Here is a 22,443-nt window from a genome sequence, read left to right as displayed (position 1 = left end):
CTTTGGTGGAGAAAGTGAACAAAACCTGCTTTTCTGTTCTGAGAGAATGCAGTTGCCTTGAGAGTAAAGATGTAAACAGGTTCTGACTCCTGCATTTCCAGTGGGCTTTTTTCTCTAAGCTTTCTGGAACAGTACGTTCCAGCAGTCCTTTGGGAATTTAAACTAGAGCAACAGATAAAAAACAAAATATCGATATGTGTTTCTGTTGCATATACCCTTCTCTCCTGGCCATTTCTGCTATTAGGTTTGGAAGCATTGTTGACATTCTTGGAGCTTTGACCAAAAAAAAGAGGAAAAGAACAGAAATGAGAAATGTCACAAATACTGTTCAGCAGCTCTAGAGAAACTCATTGTATTTCCCCTTGGGCATCTGAGCACTTTCACCAACATGAATCTGAAAGGTAGAGTCCAGTGGCCATTTTGCCTTTATAAATAGCATCTTAGAATGGTAGGTCTGGTATTTGGGAGTTTGGAACATTTCGTTCATCTTTTCCACACTTGAGAGGCTTCACCCTGTAGCCTGGGGTTTCTGTCTGCTTCTAGTGGTCTGATGACCTTCAGCTCCAAACTTCTTAATCACCCTTGCCTGAGCTTTTGCATCTCCAAGATTAAGATTTATGGAACATCTCTTTGTTGTCCCTGAGGGCCATGACTGTGCTGGGAGTCTTCCATTTTACACCAGGGAAGAAGTTTGAAGAGATCGAATGAGATTAAATCCATAAGGTACAAATGGCAAAGTCAGTATTCAGACTCCGACCAGCTGATGGCAAGTCTAGTAATCTTTCTGCTCTTCTTCAATACTGTGTCAGACCAAGCTAATTCCTGCCCTTCTCTGCTAAAAGAGAATGGCTTGAAGTATGGCAGTTCCAAAAAAAAACGCCATCTGCTCTACGTCAGATTTTTGTTTATATTCTTACCAAATGTAGTGCTGTGTTTTGGAATGGGAGAGGTTGGGATGGGTTTCTTGGCTACTTTTTGTGTATATCTGTTAGGTATCAGGCACCACAGAAGACCCTCTCACAAGTAAGACATCTTTGAATCCTCAGTTATGGCCTCTTTCCAAGAACAGATGAGGAAACAGGCTTAGAGTGTTTAAATAACTTGCAAGAAGACACATCTTTTGCCAGAACTGAGATTTGGTTCAGGCCTGACTCCAGAGGTGTGATCTGTCTCTCACGTGAGAGAGATGGAGCACCAGCACCTGGGCAGGCCTTGGTTCTCACAGGGGATTCACAGTGGCCAGTCTTTGTCGCTCTTCATGCACTCCCAGGTAAAAAGTCTGCAGAGACATTACACTAAGAATGTTGGAGTATGTGTAGAGGTGATCCCACAGTGTTATAAGGCACCTTTTTTGGTTTAAATGCCTATGTTCTCCATAAAGATAAAAGTCTAGGGTCTGTCATTTTCTTCTAGAGTTTCATTCGTTCAGTAAATAGTCATTAAGGCGCTGCTGGCAAATACAGTAGTGAACAGGCAGGATTCAGTCTCTCCTTTCATGATTTCGCTTTTCATAGCGAAAATGAACAGGTTAACACATAATTCCAGGTTGAGGGTGGTGCTGTAAGGAAGGCACACAGGCAGGACTGACGTGAGGGCCACTGCTCCAGCACCATTGGAGGCTCATTTTATAGGTAGACTCGGGCTTGCTGGTGGATGATGGACAGGGAACAAAGGAAACAGTCATCAGGTGGGAGCAACAGGATCTTTGGATGGCGGTGCCATCTACTGAGGCGGGAAAGACAGGCATGGAGGGCAAGGGCTGGTGCTCCGTTGTGAACATGTTCAGTGTGAAATGTCCGAGGCACAGGAGAGGAGACGTGTGGACATGCAGGCCTGTCCCTCAGAGGAGAGGTCTAAGGTGGAGGTATAAATTAAAGAACTGTCAGAAAAGAGAGGATATTTAAAGTCCCAGAAATGTTGAGGTCACCAGAGGGAAAAGTATACCTAGAAAAAAGCAAGTAGCCTCAGGGCAGGCCCTAAAGATGCCAACAGTTAGGGTCATGGAGAAGAAGAGGAGCCCTGGGGGGAAAAAAAAGTTCGGAAGTAACAGGCAGGTAAGAGGGAAATAGGTTTTATGCTGCCATGAAAACAAAGGAGCATGGCAAACAAACAAACCCTCATGAAGGAGGGGACATCCACATGTGTTTGCTGTTTGTGTATTAGCTTTGACATGGAAGTCCATGACCTCAAAAGAGGCGGTCCACAGGGAGTGGTGGGCATGGTCGATTTGGGAGTGTGTTGGACAAAGAGTGGGAGGTGACAGGAAAGTGGATTAGTGTGTGGGCAACTCTTTTCAGAAGCTGTGAATGATTGCAGAGAAATGAGGTGGCTCAAAGGGAGTGTGGAGGCCACAAGAAGAAGGTTTCCAAACGGAGCCCTGTTTGCTGATAACAGCGATCCCGTAGAGAGAGTAGGATGGATGTTGCTAGAGGGTCAGCGGGTACAGAGTCTTTGGGAAGGTGAGCTGGGGGTGGGACCGAGAGTGAAAGGCAGGAAATGGCATGTGTGTGATGAGGATCCCTTTGTGGGGGTAATGAGGAAAGGGGCACAAATAGTGAGTCCCTCACAAGAAAATGGTTATAATGTTGGAACACAGGTTCATTTGTCACACAAGGAGAGAACTGAAGCTAGGACAGAGCAAGTGTATGATGTGAAGGTGGCAGAAGCAATGGTCTCGAGGACAAGCGAACTAGAAGGAGAAGAAAACGATCAGGGATGGCAGGGTTAAAATTCAGATTTTAGAGGTGGTGTGGTATCTGTTAGTGATAAGGGCCCAGAGGAGAGTGGCTGAGTTACAGTGAGGAAACCGTTGTTGGAACTGGGGAGGTGTTCAGAGAATCCAGGAAGCAGAAGAGCATCAGCTGTTTTCTGAGGACACCGTAGGTGATAGCCGGAGGTGGATGCTAGCACGACATAGATGATGGCAGGATGCGGGGTGGTGAGGAAGGAGAATAGTGTTTGAAAGCAGAAAATGGGGAGAAGGGAATGAATATGGGAAGGCCAGCTGCAGTAAACAGGGGTTTAGGAGAAGGAAGGAGGAAGAAGGTCTGAGAGGAGCAGGAAGGCCTGTCCCTCACCTGGTGATGAGCCCAGCCTCCCCGAGTGTGATGTGTTCATCTGACACAGGGGGTAAATTGTATGTATGTGTTTGGGTGCATTTTAGAATTTGGTGAGGTAATGTATATAAAACACCCACATAGTGCCTGGTACATGCTAAAAAAACAATGCTAGTTCCTGCAACCACTGCACTCTGTAAAAACTAACAGGACCATCCCCAATCACCAAAAAAATACATATATTTTAAAAAGAAGGTTGTTTTTACTGTTTTTGTAGTCCTGATTTTATACCTGCAATTAATAGTCTTATACCACCCCTAACTACTTACTCTCATCAAAGAGAATCTGCAAAAATATGTTACTACCAAAGGGGTGACCAACCTAACAAACGAACAGTGAGGGAGAAAGTAAGACGGCACATTTTTACTAACAGTTAACATTCCTTTAGAATTCCCTACACAGGTGGGAAAATGAGTTCTGGGAACTTAGTCTAGATTTCAAACTTAGGGACAGTATCATAGTCACCTTTTCCAATACAAGGAAATTTCCTAAAGAAACAAGTTCAATTAAACGCACTTTAAAAAAGGAAAGGAAAGATCTCCCTGCACTGGAAGAAAAGGTGCGAAGGAGCAGGCATGGGTGCAGGTGTCGGCAGCAGCCTAGGTGGCCTGCATGCCATGTGTGCTGACTGGGGCACGCTACTTTAGAGTCCTTCCTCAGAAGCACGGGCTGGGCCACATCGAGGTACAGAATCAAATCAATCTGGTCAGTTAGAAGATTGCCATTAATAACAGCTCAGTTGTAATTACTCTTACTGGTTACATGAATACCCTAGGGACGGGACAGGGAATGAGAATCCTACAATTTTCATTTGCACCCCAGTGAAAGCAGGAGAAGCCTCCACATCACTGGGTACATATCCTAGCTGGCCAGTCTTGCAGTTGACTAAATATCTCCGGGGGGTGACAGTCTTAAACTCTCAGATTGTAAATGTAGTGACACAGAAGAACAGGTAAGCTCTAGTCTTTATGGTAAATTTAATTTTCAGCCTCAGAAAACCAGTCATCCATGCCTTAAGTGTCTACGTTCTGTCCATCCTGCTAGTCCTGAGATTGTGTTAGATATCTGAATATTACTGAGTCTGTTCATATTTTGTATTAAAGCCTCAGTATTGGCTTCCTGCAGTGGTGTACAAAAAGTCCGTATCTGAAGGTCATTTAAAAAATAATATTAAAGGAAAGAAGATAGACATGCAGATTTTTTAAAACATCTTGAATAGAATACATCCAAAGGTGAATTCCAGGAGATTCCATCAGCTTATCTTTCAAACAGACAAAATCAGGTGCTAGAAATGGGCAGAGTGTAAACACTAATGAAATGCCCAAAAGAATCGCGGTGGTAAATTACTTCTCGGTTCCACAACATTTAAACATGCTGTTTACTACAGCACCGACGCTGCACACGCGGCCTGGCCCAACGCCCACCACGGATGGGTTATGCCGAGAAAAGGCTCTACTGACGGGCTCTGAAAGCAGCCAGCTCTCTGCAGTGTGGCATCAGGCCAGACGGGGGCTATTTAACACGGCTTTGAGAGCGGACAGTCATGGACCCCAGCCACTCTCCAAAGCAAACGGGATCTGACCTTCCCTTTTGTAAACGCAACGGAAACCAATTTACAAGGAGAAAAATCAAATATTCATGAACTGCAGGCTTAGGATCTCAATACAAAGACTTTAAAGAAGTTGGCAGATGGGTAGCTGCTGCGGTGACGGCCCTGCGGGAGCAGAAACGCTCTCTGAGGTCTGAGAGAAACCAGTCGACAGTGTGTCACTGCTTAACCAGCCTGCACGTGGACCACCACCCTCTGGGGGCTCGGGTTGTGCATTCAGTGCGGTACTGAGTTTGCCCCTGGAAAGGAGGCCCCTGGAATTATCCAGTCGTTGGCACCTGTTGGCCTCTCTGTTATGATAGCTTCCTGGCCCTTCTCTGCCCAGCAAACTCTTACTCATATTTTAAGACTCTTCTCAGCCTCTTCCATAACCTTGTCCCAGCTCCCAGACAGGGATTCCTGCCTCTTCAAGGCTCTGTAGATGAAAGCACTCGGTAGGTCTTCTGTCATCCTCTCTCGGTGCTGGAGTAGAATTGTGCCTTCATCTAATGTCCTCAAGTAGTCTGTCAGTTCTAAGAGGTATTCACTTTGATATCCTGCCCCTTCAGTCTGTAATGGAGCCTAGCTCAGGATGCTCTGTAAAGCACTGTTGAATGAATGTAAAACTCTTGATCCCTCTCATGAGGCTGCAGTAGTAAATAAGGTAATAAAGCTGTGAGCGTTTATCTGGGCTTGGAACAGTCACAAAGAGTTGTACGTATTTACTGTTTCAATCAATTATCACTCTTTCTGGTTAATCAAGGGGGATGAACAGTGGGAAATTGGCCATGATTAGTACTCAAGTGCTCCTTAAACACTCCTGTCCATTGAGCTGTTAAGAATGCAACCATTAATTAGGTTTTTCATTAAATATTTTCAACACTTCTTCAATCTGCATATTTAGATGATTGATTTACATGATTGCACAATTATTACAGAAGAAATTGATCATTTTTGTTGAACAAGATGTAGTTAACAGATCAGGATAATGGAAGCACAAAAATATACAGGTGGGAAATTGAATGACAGAAGTGAACTTGAGATGCTCGTGTTCCACTTTGACATCTGGGGGGGGAAAGCATTCTCCACTTCAAGCCGAGGCTCGTCTTGGCTAATATAACTGATGATTCCACAGACTACTAATGGAATTAGAAAGTAATAGAAAAGTACTGATAAGCATAGTTTTGAAATTATTGTGTCAAATCACTTTTTTTTTTTAATGTTTGTTTTTGAGGGAGAGAGAGAGCGTGAATGGGGGAGAGGCAGAGGGAGAGGGAGACACAGAACTCGAAGCAGGCTCCAGGCTCCAAGCTGCCAGCACAGAGCCCAATGCGGGGCCCAAACTCAAGCCAGATCATTAACCTGAGCCTAAGTTGGATGCTTAACCGACTGAGCCATCCAGGCGCCCCCGTATCAATTCACTTTTTAAGGAGTGCTGTGAAATACAAATTATTGGGGTGCCTGGGTGGCTCAGTTGGTTAAGCGTCTGACTTCGGTTCAGGTCATGACTTCATGGTTGGAGCCCCATGTAGGGTTCTTTGCTGACAGCTCAGAGCCTGGGGCCTGCTTCGGATTCTGTGTCTCCTCCCTCTGCTTCTCCCCTGCTCTCGCGCATGTGCTCTCTCGCTCGCTCGCTCTCTGTCTCAAAAATAAACATTTAAAAAGTGTTCTTAATTAAAAAAAATGAAAACAAATTGTTGTGTAAGAAGAGGTTAATAAAATGAGCAGAAAAGGAGCATGTGTCTTACATTCACATTTACTTGCACTCCCATCATCTCTGAGGGAAAAATAGAAACCTGATGCTTGATTGTTACAGTTTCAGAACACATGCCCTCAAAAAATGTGACTCCAGGTGCTCCTGCCTGGTTCAGTTGGTAGAGCATGCAATTTTTGATCTCGGGGTTGTTCGAGCCTGGTGTTGGGTATAAAGAGTCCTTAAAAAATAAAATCTTAAAAAAAAAATATATGATTCCAAGTCTAAGAATTAAAGATTCTTTACCTCTTCGATAACTGCTATTAGCTTTAAATCACAGAGGTGCTAGGTTTGCTGGTAATCAAGCCCGTCAGTTCTCCCGCCTGTGTTTTGTTAAATCACAGATTTGTCATTTTCCCATCTTCAGGTTAACATGAGAACACTTACCATCAAGTCAGAATACAGTGCTTGTGGGCCTGTGTGATTCTGGTTTGGCCTTCTGTACTTACCTGCCCCCCATGCTTTCAATTAGCAATGCATCAGTTCCTCAACCCCAAGTACCAGGCCTCCCAGCAGATGGAGAATATTGGAAAACTGGCTTGGTTTCTCAAAGTGACATAGTAATCAACAAGCACCTTACTCCTGACCCTTTGGGGACATTTTTGGTATTATTCTGACAAATGAGTTTTGAGGATTGAGCTATAAGAAAGGGATGGTTCTTGTTATGGCTAACAGAATTCTGCCAGATGGCTTTTTCTGTTAAATTAACACATGATTCAGTGCACTGAGGATAATTCTCTAGGATAAGTTCACTCTGCTCTAGAAAAGAGCCATGTGGTAAGACAGGAACCGTGGGCAAATTCCCACCCAAGGTAGATTTCATGAAGGTATAGAGAAGTGATTTGTATTAGAAAGAAAGCAAGCCTTGTGAACACTTTTCTAAATAGTTGCTTCTACACTTTTCTTAAATAGCACTGATCTTGGGGCGCGTGGGTGGCTCAGTCAGTTAAGCGTCCACCTTCAGCTCAGGTCATGATCTCCTGGTTTGTGGGTTTGAGTCCCACATCGGGCTCTGTGCTGACAGCTCGGAGCCTGGAGCCTGCTTCAGATTCTGTGTCTCCCTCTCTCTCTTCCCCTCCCCTGCTCATGCTCTGTCTCAGTCTCTCAAAAATAAACAAACGTTGAACTTTTTTTTAAATAACACTGATCTTTTGCATATTGATCTTTTGTCTTTCTCTTCAAGTAAATCTAGAACAGGTTTACACAAATGCAAAGCGGAGAGAAGTGAAACCCAGTACACAGTATCGGCTCAACTAATACTATAGTTTGGACTTCCAAATCTCTGTAACTTATCAAATATGAAGTTAATTAGAATTAAATTTGTAAATATGAAACAAACTTTTAAAATAATGCTATACGGCTTACCACTAAATATAAGTGCCCAATAGCTTTCGTGAATGCCTCACATGATTTTGAAGTATTCTAAAGTCAAGATTTTCACCATCTAAGCCCCTTGGAAAAGGAATAAAATCATCAACCCAGCCCTTTAACCAGAAACTCAGATCATTGATCCTGCTGCTCTCAGTGAGGATGTTCCCTCTGGTGGAAGAATTTCATATCTGCATTAGCAGTGGGTTGACATGTGCCCCGTTCCTGATACGGATAACTTCTGTAGTATAAGAAATGTGGAGGCTCAGAGGGTGATTGTGTTTCAGCTGTACTGTTAGGTTTTATGTGCTTTCATAACTTGGATGAACTGTTTGGCTTCATCACCTGGCTCGTGGTTTCGGGCAAGTGGACACGTTCAGTTTACAGTGGCAGTGAGGGCACACAGTAGGCCTCTAAGCGCATGCAAAAGGATCTGGGGCATCATGAAGTAATATTTTATAGTGTTTCTGCAGCAGTAACAGAGAAAGGAAAGTGGCAGAGAAGTAAGATCTAAGGGTTTTAATATCTACCTTCACACTCGTCTTCTGGAGCTAATGGTTCTTAAACGTATGTTTGAGAAAGGGCTTCCGGTTTCTGAAACAAATGAAGGTAGGTTCTGGAGTATTTGTAAATATGTAGCCTAATAAAAATATTCATAGATAAAACAGTTGGGTTTGTTCCTTCAAAATTAGGGCAGGAACTAGATGTGGCTCTTAAAGTTATTCAACATATTCTAAGGTAAAATTGTTTCTGATAAATGCCAAACAGGAAGTTTAGTTTTTCTTCTGGCGGAAAATCATGTGAAGTAATCATGTGAAGTAATAAGTACTTTGAGTTGAAGCTTTGAGTTCAGTTTAAACTGAAGAAGTAGGCTCTGGTAACGTGATTAGCCAGCCGGGAAGTAATGGCTGTTGTTGACTGAACTGATCGTTTTTCTCCTTTCTCTCAAGGTGTCTGAGCGGTTGAGTCAACCAGGAGTGGCAATAGGTTTGGCCTGGACCCCCTTAGGTGGGGAAATCATGTTCGTGGAGGCAAGCCGAATGGATGGCGAAGGTCAGCTGACTCTGACTGGCCAGCTAGGAGATGTCATGAAGGAGTCTGCCCATCTCGCGATTAGCTGGCTCCGCAGCAACGCGAAGAAATACCATCTGACCAATGGTGAGCGGCCTAGCCCCGGCAGAGGTACAGCCGTAGCAAGGAAGAGCCGTTGGATCGTGATTCGGGAGGCATCTCACAGTTCTGTGACAAGGATTAAGATGAGCTTTAAATTAACAGTTACACCTCCAGTAAAGTATAAACCTTTGCTTAAATGCCCTTAGAAAATTCTAGTTCCCATTTTAGGACTATCTGGCTAGTGCCTAAACTAGGAACTAATTCCGAGGGTTTGTTTTCAGCTCCACTCAGAGTAGAATGAAATCCTTCTTCCAGACCCCCACTCTGATTATACTGCCCATTAATATTTTGAGGGATTCATTTAACCACAACAGTCATTTTTATCTTTTTTATTTTTTAAGAGGGAAAAAAAACAGGTTTAATTTTTCTACATTAAAATCCTTATTTCCTTTTTTAAGCTTCTGGAAGTTTTGATCTTCTTGACAACACAGACATCCATCTGCACTTCCCAGCTGGTGCTGTCACAAAAGATGGACCATCTGCTGGAGTTACCATAGTAACTTGTCTCGCCTCACTTTTTAGTGGGCGGCTGGTGCGTTCGGATGTAGCCATGACTGGAGAAATCACATTGCGGGGTCTCGTTCTTCCAGTAAGTCTTAAGAAAGTGATTTATATGGTTTTCAATTTTTTTAATTTTAAGTTTAAATTCATAGTAGTTTGCCTTCTTTCTAAAAATACCTTCGTTTAAAAAAACACTAAGTTTTTATACTTTGTAACTAGCTCCTATTTTTCAATATTGATGAAATAAAAGAAAAACTGACAATTTTCCCCATATTTTCCCTTCTAAGAAAGAAGACTCATGAGGGGAAAAAAAGTATCAGTCTGGTCATCGGCGATGTCAGCCACTGAGGTGAAGAATTGAGCTGTTGTAGTTAGCAAATTGTTAACTAGATAGCTTTTGTGTAAAACAGGATAGCAGCTATTTTTAAACTTTAAGCGAATTTTTCAACCTTTTAAGTTCCTGTGAGACCTCCTGTAGATAATTTAGATTACCGTAGTTGATAGATTTATAGAAAAATAAGTATAAAATGGAAACTATAACAAAGACTAGCCCTGTCTAATGGCTAAATTCTCAAAAAGCTTTATATATATGGAGCTTTGGGGCTCCCCGCCATACCCTAAACTACTTCTAAAAACACATAAAATGCAGAGAACTTGAGTGGACATTTAGGGTTCTAAGTCATTAATTACCAGTACCAGTCTATAACAGAATTTGGGCAGGTTCATAGCACAATGAGAAAAGAAACTTATGTTCTTTATTCTGAGAGCACCTTTATTTTAGGAGGTAATGGTGAAAGTAGATCATAATCACCAATTAAGATCACCAAAACTGGGGCACCTGGGTGGCTCAGTCAGTTAAGCATCTGATTTGATTTCAGCTTAGGTCATGATCTCTTGAGCCCCACAACAGGTTCTGCAATGACAACTCCGAGCCTGCTTGGGATTCTCCCTCTCCCTTTCCCTGCCCCTCCCCTTCTTACGTGCACCCTCTCTCACACTCTCTCAAAATAAACTTATATCAGTTTTTAAAATTCAACCAGGAATTCAACCATATTCTAAACCCTATTCTTATGATACATTAGTAGGTCTACTCAAAAAGAATGTCTGATCCCTTTTCTTCTACCTTACCCAGGAATTAACTGCATTCCAAGAGACAGTAACGGTGGTTAATACTAGCTGTGCTAGTAATAGGAAATGTAAATACTTTACAGACTATGAACTCTTCAACCTCCTAGTTCAAGATGGTAGACTAAGCAGAGTGAAGGCAATACAAGCACTCAGAAATGAGCGGGGAGTCAGCAGCTGAGTTCAGCCAACTTCTGGAAGAAAGTATCCTGGCTGATGAAACAATTGGAGATAGAGACAGTCTTCCCAGCAGGAATCTGGGAAAAGCAAGGGCTCATAACCAGAAAGCACAGACCAGGAGAGCAGGAAAGAAATGGGAAACAAAATGAGGGGATTCATAGAAATCTCCATAGAATAAGTGGTTCTTCCACTTGCACTCAACCAGGTCCAGGCTTTCCCAGCCCCACGGGGAAAGTTTGAGTAAGCCTCCAGTTTTAAACCTGTCCCATGAGACAGAAGAAAAGCAGCAGCATTTAAGAGAAAGACTTGCTAACGCTGGCAAAGACCATTCAAGAACAGAGAATAAGACAGAAGTTGGATTTAAAACTGTTTTAGAATTAGTCAAAGAACTGTTCAGAAAAAAATAATAGAAAAAGCAGGCAGATCCAACATTGAGCTATCAGGCATTCTAGTAGACAGAAAATGGAATTGAACGTTTCCTAGAATTGAAGGTTATCTTCAGATTGAAAGGGTCTACACCAGCTGGGAGAAAGAGGTCGTCCCCAAAGCCTTTCAGGTAACCAAGGAGAAAGTTCTCTCATTCTCCTCAGTGACACCAGATGTACGGTCCCTTCAAAATTCTGATGGAAAATGACTTGAAGTCCAGTCTCGTATACACCTTCAATAAAACGTGAAAGTAAAATGGTTATTTTCATACATGCAAGGAGTCTGTTTGTCTTAGATTCTTTGTGAAGAAGGTACTTACCTGGAAGGTGTACGTCAGCAGCATACCGAAGAGCCTAGAAAGAGGAGGACAGCTGTGCAGGAGGGCCTGGAGCAACCAGTGTCAGTGCAGGTGGTTGGAGGGCTCTGAGAGCTGTCTCCAGGGCTTATGTGTTCTGGGTGGTATGACTGAGAGTTGCATTTGGAGTCTATTGCTGTATAACACACCACCCAAAACAATGGTGTTTGTTATTCTTACAGTTTCTGTGGGTCAGGAATTCAGGAGAGGCTTAGCTGAGCTCTTCTGCTTCCGGATCCCATCATACAGTCAAGACAGCAACCCAGTCACAGTCATCTTAAGGTTGACTGGGGCTGGGGATCTGCTGCTTCCAACATGGTTCACTCACATGACTAGCAGATTGGTCCTGGTTGGCAGGAAGCCCCAGTTCCTCACCTTAGGGCTTCTCTGGGGGCTATTGGGTGATCTCAAACATGGCAGCTGGCTACCTCCAGGGCAAGAGATCCAAGAGAGACAGATCTAGCAGCAGCAGCAACTCTCATTTTCTATGGGTTAACTTTGAAAGTCATACAGCATCACTTCCCCCACATTCCATTTATGAGTCACTCAGCCTGACCTACATTCAGGGGGAGGGGAATTAGACTCCTCCTTTTATGAAGGGACCATTGTGGACATACTTTAAAACCACCTAAGTGCCTAGATCATTTGGGATAGATTTTCTTCATCAAGTGGCACAAAGGTTATGGCTTTAAACCTGTACAGAAGGAGAGATCCTGGCACTCAACTAAGCTCTATAGGAATGGTATTTGTGGTCAAGATAATGTAATGCTTTTTCAGAATGAACCTATAGATAAGATTTTGATTACAGAATGGAATATAAATATTAACCTTGACAGTGCAAAAAGGGATCATGGACACAAAAGGTGCTCATTACTGAAAATTTAGAATTTTCCCCCATTAAAAGGACTGAACACGAAATGTAAAACAATTTACTGTTTATTAACCTTTTTAATGGCTTTCCTAGCTCATGCTGTAACAAAATGGAAGATGATTTAGACGTTTTAAAATAGCTGTGAAAAAAAGTTGGGTCAGGGATCTTTTCACAGCCGGAGGATGTCCAGAAATCTGAGTAACTTTCTTCTCTCCTCCTAGGTGGGTGGGATTAAAGACAAAGTGCTGGCGGCACACAGAGCAGGATTGAAGCAAGTCATTATTCCTCAGAGGAACGAAAAAGACCTTGAAGAAATCCCGGGCAATGTACGACAGGATTTAAGTTTTGTTACAGCAAGCTGCCTGGATGAAGTTCTTAATGCAGCTTTTGATGGTGGCTTTATTGTCAAGACCAGACCTGGTCTCTTAAATAGCAAACTGTAGGCCGAAATCCCGACTTTTCAGAATTGCAAGTTATGAAGTGTCAAAGGGCACAGAAAAGGTTTTTGTTCATACCAGTAGAGGTAGGCTAAGTGTCCCTAATCTTTGAACATGATCACGACAGTAACCTCACTCAAATGGCTGGTGTTGATTATAGAAATGTTAATTGAATAAACGGATTGATAAAAATTGAATTCTTGTCTTCAGTGGAATCATTACTGGCCTTGGAGAGGTACAGAGCATCAGTTCTCAGTGTGATGCCTGAACGGGAGCATCTGTACTGAGAACTTGATAGCAATGTAAATTCTTAAGGCCCACCAGCAGACCTGAATCAAACTCTGGGTGGTGAAGGCCCAGAAATCTGCTTTGGGAAGCCCTGCAGGGGATTCTGATGCACAGTCAACATCAGGAACCATTGGTATAGACCTTAGCAGAGTCACTGGGAGACATTATCAAATCCCAAAAACAACATAGAAGGGGTACTGGGCAAAGATGAAAATGTCACCATTAGTCTTTGTGGAAACTATTCAATGAGGTGAAGCTGTGGTGAGGTCTACACACCCTGGTACTGGTGCCACTAATGCTGAAGGAAGGGGCAGTCAGAAAGTGATCATTTACACCGGGCTGGTGGCTCATGTTAGTACACATCATGTTAAAAAGAAGTCCGGTTTCCAGAGAGAGGCAGCCATCCACCCTGGGAGGGTCCCCAAACTTGGTATCCTGACTCTTGTCACTTCCCGTCTGTTCCCGGTCTGCTGTGCCAGTTCCCAGATCCAGTACTTTCCATGGTCCCTTCTCCTGTGACTTAATCCGGGCTCTGGAGAAGGAAGTCGGGCTCTTCCAATTACTTAGCTTTTCCTTACCTGTAAAATGCAAGCAATAGTACTGAAGTCCGTGTTCCCGTGAAGATTGAGGAGAATGCAAGGTTCAAACAATGCTGACGTTCACAGTCCTGTGTTAACAGAATGCTGGAACACATGTAGATACTGGGGAATGCCTCAGAAGAGCATGGGGTCTGCAAATTACCTAAATACCTGCCAGTAATGTGTTCTGGAATCCCACATCCAGATCTAGGGTTCTTTATGGCTGGTGCAAGCATCAGGGCATTTAAAAACATTTCACGGACTATCCTCTCACTGTTAGGACTTCACACTTCTCAGCCATCTTTACGGGGGAGGAAAATACAATGTTCATTGTCAGCAACCAGAGGGAGCTGATCCATACCCAGATCGCTCTGACTCATTACACCCAGAAGTAGCAAAAGAACACAAAGTGGGACTTAACCCATGTTCTTCCTTAAGAGTCCTGAACACGCAGCTTTTTGTACGCACCTGAGCAGCAGTAGGGCATCCCCGGCGCCCCCCTGCTTCAGCACGCACCCCTTTCTAAAGAGCCAATGGCAAAAACCTAGGTGTGTAGGACATTATTCAACAGTATGACCTTTGTTTCTTTGGGATTGGTTTTGGTTTCTCATTTCATTCACTTTTTATTGTGACAAATGAATATACCATTTTAGCCAGTTTTAAGTGTGTAATTCAGGGAAATTATATTCACAATGGTGTGTAACCATCACCACTATCTATATCCAGAGCTTTTTCAGTATATGTGCTGCCGAAGCGAGCACTATCCAGAGCTTTTTTCGTGATCCTAAACTCTACCCTCTGAACCATGACTCCCGTCGTCCAGCCACCCCCTTTTCTCCATGAATTTGCCAATTATGTAACCTTTCATATGTGACCTACTTCACTTAGTGGGTTGTCAGGGTTCATCCATGCTGACCACATGCATCAGAGTTTCATTTCTTCAAATAACATGACACTGTGTGCACGAGCCCCATCTTACCCATTCATCTGTTGAAACTTTGGGTTGTTTCCACCTCTTGGCTGTTGTGAAGAGTTCTGCTAATAATGAGTGTACGACTAGCCATGTCCCCTGCTGGCCAGTTCTTTGGGGTATATGCCCAGTAGTAGACTTGCTGTTCTTAGGAGGAGTCCATGCTTAACTGTGAGGAGCCACCAAACTGTTCTCCTCCGTAGCTGCACCATCTGCCGTTCCTGCCAGCAATACACACAGATCCCAGTCTCTCCACTCCTGGCCACCACTTTTCCACCTTGGGAATAGCCATCCCCATGGTGTGAGGTAGCATCTCTTGGTTTTGATTTGCATTTCCCTAATGACTAATGATGTTGAGTATCTTTTCCTAGCATTATGTTTAAAGTGTTATCTAAACACCCTTTTTATCACAACCAGCTGGGGATTTTTATTGAAAATGTTGACTAACTCAAATTCTAATTCAGTAGGGCTAGAGAGGCCTTGGGATGTATTTAACCAGTACTCCGCATGCCTTTTACGTATGAGCTTTTAAAACTCTTCAAGTACGAAAACTAAATAAAGCTTTAGGTGTCTTGGTAATCAAGAAATTCTATATGGTCTACTTAAGGAATACACATTTTTTACTTGATTCTGCCTCTTTTGTTTGAACCTGACCACTAACCATATATCAGGGGCAGAGGTTTTTAGTGCTTTAGATTACAGTGAAAAATGGCATCTGATCATAAAGTATTTAACAACAGTTTATAAATCTGTGATCACAAATAAGATCTCCTGGTTATATGAGTGGTATTTAAAGGCTGCTAAACCTACCTGAATTTTTTTAGTGTAAGAGAGGGGGCAAAAATGTGTGTGTGCTGAGTGAAACACAAAGATTTCCTTCTTTCCTTCTCTTCCTTGACATCAGTCAAGACTTGCTTTCTGCTCATAGCACAAATTCTCTTCGTAAGAGTGGGATGCAAATGGGTTTCATTTCCAGTGCCATCTCTGGTAGTGGCTGCTTGAAATGCACAGGATTCAGACACCCATCTTTGGACACCGACCGTGCCTAGTGATGTCTACACCACCAGGAGCTCACTGGACTAGATGCCATCCATGTTGTGGGGTAATCAAATGCTGAGGGTATAGTAGGCTGACTTCATATTTTCCAATTAGGAACCACTAAAATGAAGTAAACTTTCCCATAATTAAGTGCAGGAGGACACGATTTTTCTATAGCCACTCCCATACATGTAGTTTGCAGAAAGAAATGTGGGCCTTAAAAAACTAATCATTATAATAAAAATCAGCAAAACAAAAAACTGTTCTCCAACAATCAACATATAAAACTGGCCCATGATTCAACCCAACAGAACAAATTCAAGTTTAAGAATGTAAGCGCAAAAGAGGAGCACCTGGGTGGCTCAGTAGGTTGAGTGTCAGACTTCAGCTCAGGTCATGATGTCAGGTTCATGGAGTTCGAGCCCCACATTGGACTCACTGTCAGTGCAGAGCCCACTTGGGATCCTCTGTCCCCCGGTCTCTCCCAAAAATAAACATTAAAAAATACATGTATGTATAAACGCAAAAGAACAAAGTTTAAGAAGATCACCTATCCCACCCTATACAATTCCCTGAAAGAAAACACCAAGACACCAAATGACAGGGCAGGGCATTAATAGGACAAAGAACACTGATTATAACAAAGATGATAAAAATCTCAAGTGGACCAAGAAATGGCTATAGATCTCATCATCCCTCTAGACCAAGAATATGAAGATTACTTAAAATATAGTTAAGATTAAGATGTCAACCTTATAGCTGTCAAATTACATTTTGTTTACTATAGTAGACAAAATTTACTATCTTAATTTGCATAAAATAGCAAAACATGAGGTTACAATGAAAGAGAAAATCCTACACACTGCTACTCTGTGTCCATTGAAACCTCTCCAGAAAGTGATGATAAAAAAAGTAACAAGATCTTAAAAAAAAAGGATCCCAAGGATAGAATCAGGAAACATATAGAAATGTTCACAGGTTATTTATAAATAGCCAGAAAAGATTTACATGGATAAATTGGACAAAGCAGTATCTAACATCAGGAAACTGGATAAAATAATTAATCCTCACAAACATTTCCCAAAATGGTGTCTAAAATTATGCATTGGCTGTGTTATGTGTGAGGGCATGAAGGGGTTATAAACGATCAAAACACACGTAAATACACAAAGGACTAGAAAAATAAAAATGTTCCCTGTCATCTCTGAATGGACGCCTACCTCTCTCTTGCATGTGCCATTTTCTAACCCCCAAACCCTACACTGAGAACACACTACTTTCATAATCCGAGAAACACTTCAAAATATTTTTAAAACAAAATGATACACTTCCACCAAAGTATTCAATACATCAAATGAGGAGGGAAAACTGCTTTTCTAAAAACATGCTAATAGGAATAGACCAAGATACACCTTTGTGGTTGACCTTTCACCACAAAAATGGCTATACAAGCAGATGTTACAACCAATTCAAAAAATAATGCTTATGTCAGGGAAGAGACTACACATATCTCATTTCCTGGAAATGGTTACCAGAAGTAAATTCTGGTATCCAGAATTGGTGGTGGGATAAGGGGGTAGTCCAAATTAATTTTAACTGACTTTCTAAGTTCAGTGCACCTGTAAAAACCACACAAAATGATCTTTGGCCATTCAGAAGGCAATTTCAGAATCCTGTCAGGTACCTCAGGGTAATTAGCAAGTTAAAGATACAGTTCTGGTTAAAGGCATAATAACAGCAGCTAACATTTGCTGGGTACTTATTGTGTGCAAAGCACTGTTCTAGGTTAACTTACTGGTATCACATCTCGCTCTCTGGGGTAGCTACCATAATTAACCCTATCATACACAGGCCCATGGTTGATAAGTACAGTAGAACTAGAACGGCATGTAGGTCCTTGGAAGTCAGCTGTAGAGCCCAGGCTCATAACCATTTTGCTATGAAATACTAACTCATCTTTATTGTGTTTCTTTTTCTTAAGGGGGAAAAAGTGATCAGCATTTTAACTAATTACAATTAGTCTCCTAACAGAATTGTGAGAATACAAATGTAAGCAAGAGGGAAGAAAAACAAGACTGTGTAACAGAGGCCATATACTTATTCTTTTGCTTAGAATAATTCTATCACACTTCAAAATGCAGCACACTGTTTTCAGTTATGAAGTACAGAATTGAATGGGAAAACTATTTGGATTTTAATCAAACTTAGAGCTAAAGCAGACACGTTAAGAGTTTTTAATTTGCCAGATATTCTTTTAATGAGAATTATAAAAGACCAAAAACATTTTTTGCAAACTGCCTTTTTTAAACAAATGATTTGCTTTTGATTACAAATACTGTCTAAGACGATGCCTTCTTTTGCAAAACCAATAAATACAAGAACAAATTTTAAACAAGTGATTTGTCCAAGATATTTGGAAGAAAAAAGCCTGATTTTTTTTCCAGAATTAAAAAAAAAAAAAAATCAGTATTCCCTAACCTTTTAAAGAATAAGTTCAAAGATATGACTCAAGTGGAGAAAAAGAGACAGAGACAGAGACCATCTTATAACTGCTTTAAATACCTCCTGATAATTCTGATGTTACCTTTCCTTTCTGGAATTCATATCTTCACAAAAGAGTTGAATTGAAAATATTTCTAATGAACTGATTAATGAGGGAAAGGAAAATACGTACTGAACACATATGTATAAACTTTACCATAAACAATTATGCATATCAAAAAGACACTAACTTTAAAAAGGTACAAAATAAAGTGAGGAAAAACCTGAATTACAGAAAAGAAAGTCAAATTTATTTAATGAAAAACTAGAATTAATAAAAATTAGCAAATACACACAAAAAAATATACACACACAGCAGCACTATGTATTGACTCACAAAGGGAAAAGCAGTGGCCCAAGACCACGCAACATGGCTTGTCGGTTAAAGAAAAACACACATACACACACACACACACACACACACACACACGCACACGCGCACACACACACACAAACTTGCAGGCACACACACAAACAAAAACCCGGTATTTTTCAACAGTACACTCAATCTACAACACAAATTGAGAATTATTTTACAATGCTTCCTTTCTTAATACAAAAGATGCCCATCTTGGGTGTATATATATATTTTTTTCAGTGGTTTACTGTTGACTTATTTTTAAATATATTAGTGTTACTACATGCAACTGTTTCCTGTATTTAACAGCCTTTCCTCTTATTTACCTTCATGTGTCTAGCTTCCACCTACCAAAAGTTTCAGGTTGGCAGGCAGATGGGTGCCTTATTCTCTGTGAAACTGAATGCAATGGTTTTAAACACTGGCCAGAAAATGTCTGATTGCCATTTCAACACATGGAAATAGTTACATTGATGCCTAAATTGCCATTTTCTGCAAAAAGCTGTGCAATGCTGGTGTCAAAGACTAGGCAGTCGCTATTCATAATGGCTGTTGCAATTCCCTCATGAATAGATCGCGGAGTCGCTTCCCAAGTCAATCGCCGCCTATGACCATTTAGCTCAAGTCGATAAGCAAAATTTTCAGCTTGCTTGCGTGTTCCTATCAGCTGTACAATTGCAAAGAACTGCTGGTGACCGTCGTACTTTTCCTGTTTCTCCAGGACTAACATGAAGTGAAAGCCAAAACAGGACTGCATCATCACCCAGTCAACAGCACCTGGAAGATTAATGTCTGTAGCAAGGAAAACTATATCCTCTCCCTGTAGGGTTGTAATGGACTTATGCTGATGCATCAGATGGGGCATTACAGCATCCAAAGAGCCTTGCCATTTACAGGAAGCACCGGGGCACGGACACGAATAAGGCCTAAACTCACAGAGCTCTTCATGGTCTGCTTTTTCTGTGTGTGGCAGAGTTATTTCACATCCAGAAGAGGCATATTTACAAGGGAAAAGTACGGAATTGGCCACCTTCTCCATAGCCAAGTTGCGAATGGATCCCAACGGGCCCCGGCAGGTTGGACAACATGTGAGCTTTGGGCGACAGTTGCTACAAACAAGATGGCCACTCTGACACTGAAGAATGGGTGGTAACACATAGTCAAAGCAGACCGGACACTCAAAAAGACTCGCCAAGTCATTATTGGATGCGGTTGTGCCAGTCAGGGCAGGCACCCTCTGGGACGGCGTACACTTTGAGGTTCCAGTGGGTAATGCTGTTGCAGTCTGGCGGCTCATTTCTGTAACAAAAACCATAAATAAAAATAAAAAGAGGCAGGAGAAAAATAACTACAACTATCATTTGTTTCATAAATAATGTTTACATGCCAGAAATACTTAAGTTTCATGCAAAACGTACTGTGAGCAAAAGGATAAAAGGAACACAGACACCGGATTTAAAAACCATAAATTACACTAATTACACATTTTGATTATCAGGAGTTGTATACCAGACAAAGCTCTTTATCAAAATGTTCCAGAACACATGCAGAATTCCTTTTTAAGAACTATTAAAAATCTCCTTGGATGGACTAGACGACATGGAATAAATGCTGAAACAGAAACTGGGCCATAAAATACTAAGAAACACCATTTAAGTAGCTTAAGCCCAATCAGATCAGTTTTGACTGGACTTTCTCCTCCCTCTGTCTCTGTGTTCAATTCCCCTGCTCAGTCTATTTCTTGCCCATTCTGAGTCAGCCACCAGCAGCTACAGGGAGCTACAAGTGATCCAAAGGGTCACCAGGGCACTAGCTTTGGTTAACACCACCTAATGGTAAACAGTTACCTGCTTTAGACATGGATTTGGGGAATGGAGGGGGTCTGCTGCCATCCCATCATCCATCTTCCTCTAGTAAGTCTTCCCCTAGAACGTTAACATCAGCTAGGTATTAACCTTGTTTCCCACTGATCAGTGCCCCACACCTCAAAAAGTGGGGGGAAGAGAAGAGAAATGGAGGGCCATCTTCAAAAGTTCTAAGTCTGGTACTTAGAGAAAGTACATCTTTCCAGTCTAATTCCATTCCCCAATATAAATCAGATATAGTATGCAAAGGGGAAGAAGAGTCAAAAAAGAAAAAGAAGGTAAATAAAGATAAAAGCACCAGAGAGAGACACAACATTGGAGACAGTATAGTCAAGAGATTAAGAATTCCTTGTACCCTACCAGTGTTGTGGAAGCATTTATCAGCACAGCAGTAATTATTCAAGACATAAACGTCGGGGAGCCTGGGTTGCTCAGTCGGTTGAGCTTCCAACTTTGGCTCAGGCCATGATCTCATGGTTCGTGGGTTCGAGTTCTGCATTGGGCTCTGTGCTGACAGCCCAGAGCCTGGAGCCTGCTTTGGATTCTGTCTGTCTCTCTCTCTCTCTTTGCCCTTCCTTTGCTAGTTCTCTGTCTCTCTCTCTGTCACTCAAAAATAAACATTAAAAAATTTTTTTTAAAAAGAGATAAATGTCATCTTGAAGAAATGACAACAATATAACTAACTTGTCAGACTAAATGAAAGATAAAGCAAATACCTTTCCCATGAATCTACCTTTGCTGGGATACCAGGTCTTATTTATCTCAGGGGTAACAAAAGATGTCTACTGATGTCCTAAGAGTATATTCCTAGTAACTGTATAAGCCTTACTTCTACAAAATGAAAACTGACTGTCTGAAATTTAATGTTTTCCCAATTATAATCATTATTCTGTTGCAAAGAATTAAACTTTGAAAAACCAATGCTGGTTACCAATGTGACCATATAAATGCAATTGGGGTTCCAGATTACTCAAGGATAGACACCTCAATGGAGGGGGCTCAGAGTGGCAAAAAAAAAAAAAAAAAAAAAGATTAATCCCACAGTCACTAAAGTTAATATTCTAAAATTCAAGAGTTTATAAAACTGCAGAATTCCATCATAATGTGTCTTATCACATGCACTTAGGGACAACAGAAATCAGTTCTCACCTGAAACACTGTATAACCCAGGTGTAAGATTCTTTGTGCATATGATGATCTGTGTGCATTTTCCATCACTTGTGAAACAATGGGCTTAGCATTGCCAAAACACCCCCTATATATGCTGTATGCTTGTTTTCATGGCCTATTTTATACTGCTCACTTAAGTGAGCAACATTAAAATTGGAAAGTGGTTCCCTGAGCACAAAACAGTCTAATCTACCAATGCCTTTTCAAATCCCTAAACCAAAACAGCTAATTACATCAAGGGACTATAAACTCAATTTGTATTCAACATTAATACAACTAGGAAAATATAAGCAAGAAAAATATTTGCTTGATTTCTTGACCTAGCAAAATAGCTATACACTGACCATCAATCATTCAGGCTTATGTTACAATGTATCTTTATTATTCTCCCAAACACCATAGAAAGCTGGATTTAAATCCATATCTAAAGCATGAAAACAAGTGAAGTGAGGCCAGTATTTCTTGTGAATGGAGATATTACAGGACAGCAGCTGCTAAAACCTCCCCAAACTCCAAAGGTAGAACCCAATTCCAACAAAAAGAATCCTGACCCTACAGCAGCCCTGCAGTTGGAATCAAGGACTAAAGGGACTTTGGACAACCCTGCAGGAGTGATGACGTAACCTGAAGCTTGGTTTAAACAGAGAAAAGTACAGCAGATCAAAAGAAACATCACTGCAAACTCCAGCTCAATTATGCTGCAGCCACTCCCTGATCCAGATTCCACTGGCTTACAACAACT

General features: G+C 41.6%; 2 protein-coding genes and 1 long non-coding RNA gene across 7 annotated transcripts in view; 1 reads left to right on the top strand and 2 right to left on the bottom strand.

The window, feature by feature from the left end:
• The window catches only part of LONP2 (lon peptidase 2, peroxisomal), a 111,494-nt gene extending 91,480 nt beyond the window's left edge, over nt 1–20,014 (top strand). The window contains exons 13-15 of one of the 2 annotated variants that reach the window (XM_030298643.2): nt 8,776–8,983; nt 9,397–9,587; nt 19,388–20,014. In XM_030298643.2, coding sequence (XP_030154503.1) covers nt 8,776–8,983; nt 9,397–9,587; nt 19,388–19,393 — 405 coding nt within the window. In that variant the 3' untranslated portion in view covers nt 19,394–20,014. Of the gene's footprint in view, nt 1–8,775; nt 8,984–9,396; nt 9,588–12,677; nt 13,091–19,387 lie in introns of those variants that run through there. The other variant, XM_030298642.2, reaches the window with a different exon arrangement.
• Nucleotides 10,894–16,172, bottom strand: LOC115502847. The gene is made up of 2 exons (XR_004342969.1): nt 13,923–16,172; nt 10,894–13,759 (listed from the first exon to the last, which is right to left on the bottom strand). It is a non-coding gene; the product is annotated as an uncharacterized LOC115502847 (long non-coding RNA).
• Nucleotides 17,168–22,443, bottom strand: part of SIAH1 (siah E3 ubiquitin protein ligase 1) — a 45,641-nt gene continuing 40,365 nt past the window's right edge. For 3 of the 4 annotated variants that reach the window (XM_030298648.1, XM_030298647.1, XM_030298645.1), the window contains exon 2: nt 17,168–19,965. In XM_030298648.1, the coding sequence (XP_030154508.1) occupies nt 19,115–19,963 (849 nt within the window). In that variant the 5' untranslated portion in view covers nt 19,964–19,965 and the 3' untranslated portion in view covers nt 17,168–19,114. Of the gene's footprint in view, nt 19,966–20,513; nt 20,594–22,443 lie in introns of those variants that run through there. The other variant, XM_030298646.1, reaches the window with a different exon arrangement.

This window comes from Lynx canadensis, chromosome E2, assembly GCF_007474595.2.
Source record: "Lynx canadensis isolate LIC74 chromosome E2, mLynCan4.pri.v2, whole genome shotgun sequence".
In the NCBI taxonomy this organism is placed as follows: domain Eukaryota; kingdom Metazoa; phylum Chordata; class Mammalia; order Carnivora; family Felidae; genus Lynx; species Lynx canadensis.
Note: the sequence above shows the minus strand (reverse complement) of the source record. Positions and strands in the feature narration are given on the sequence as shown.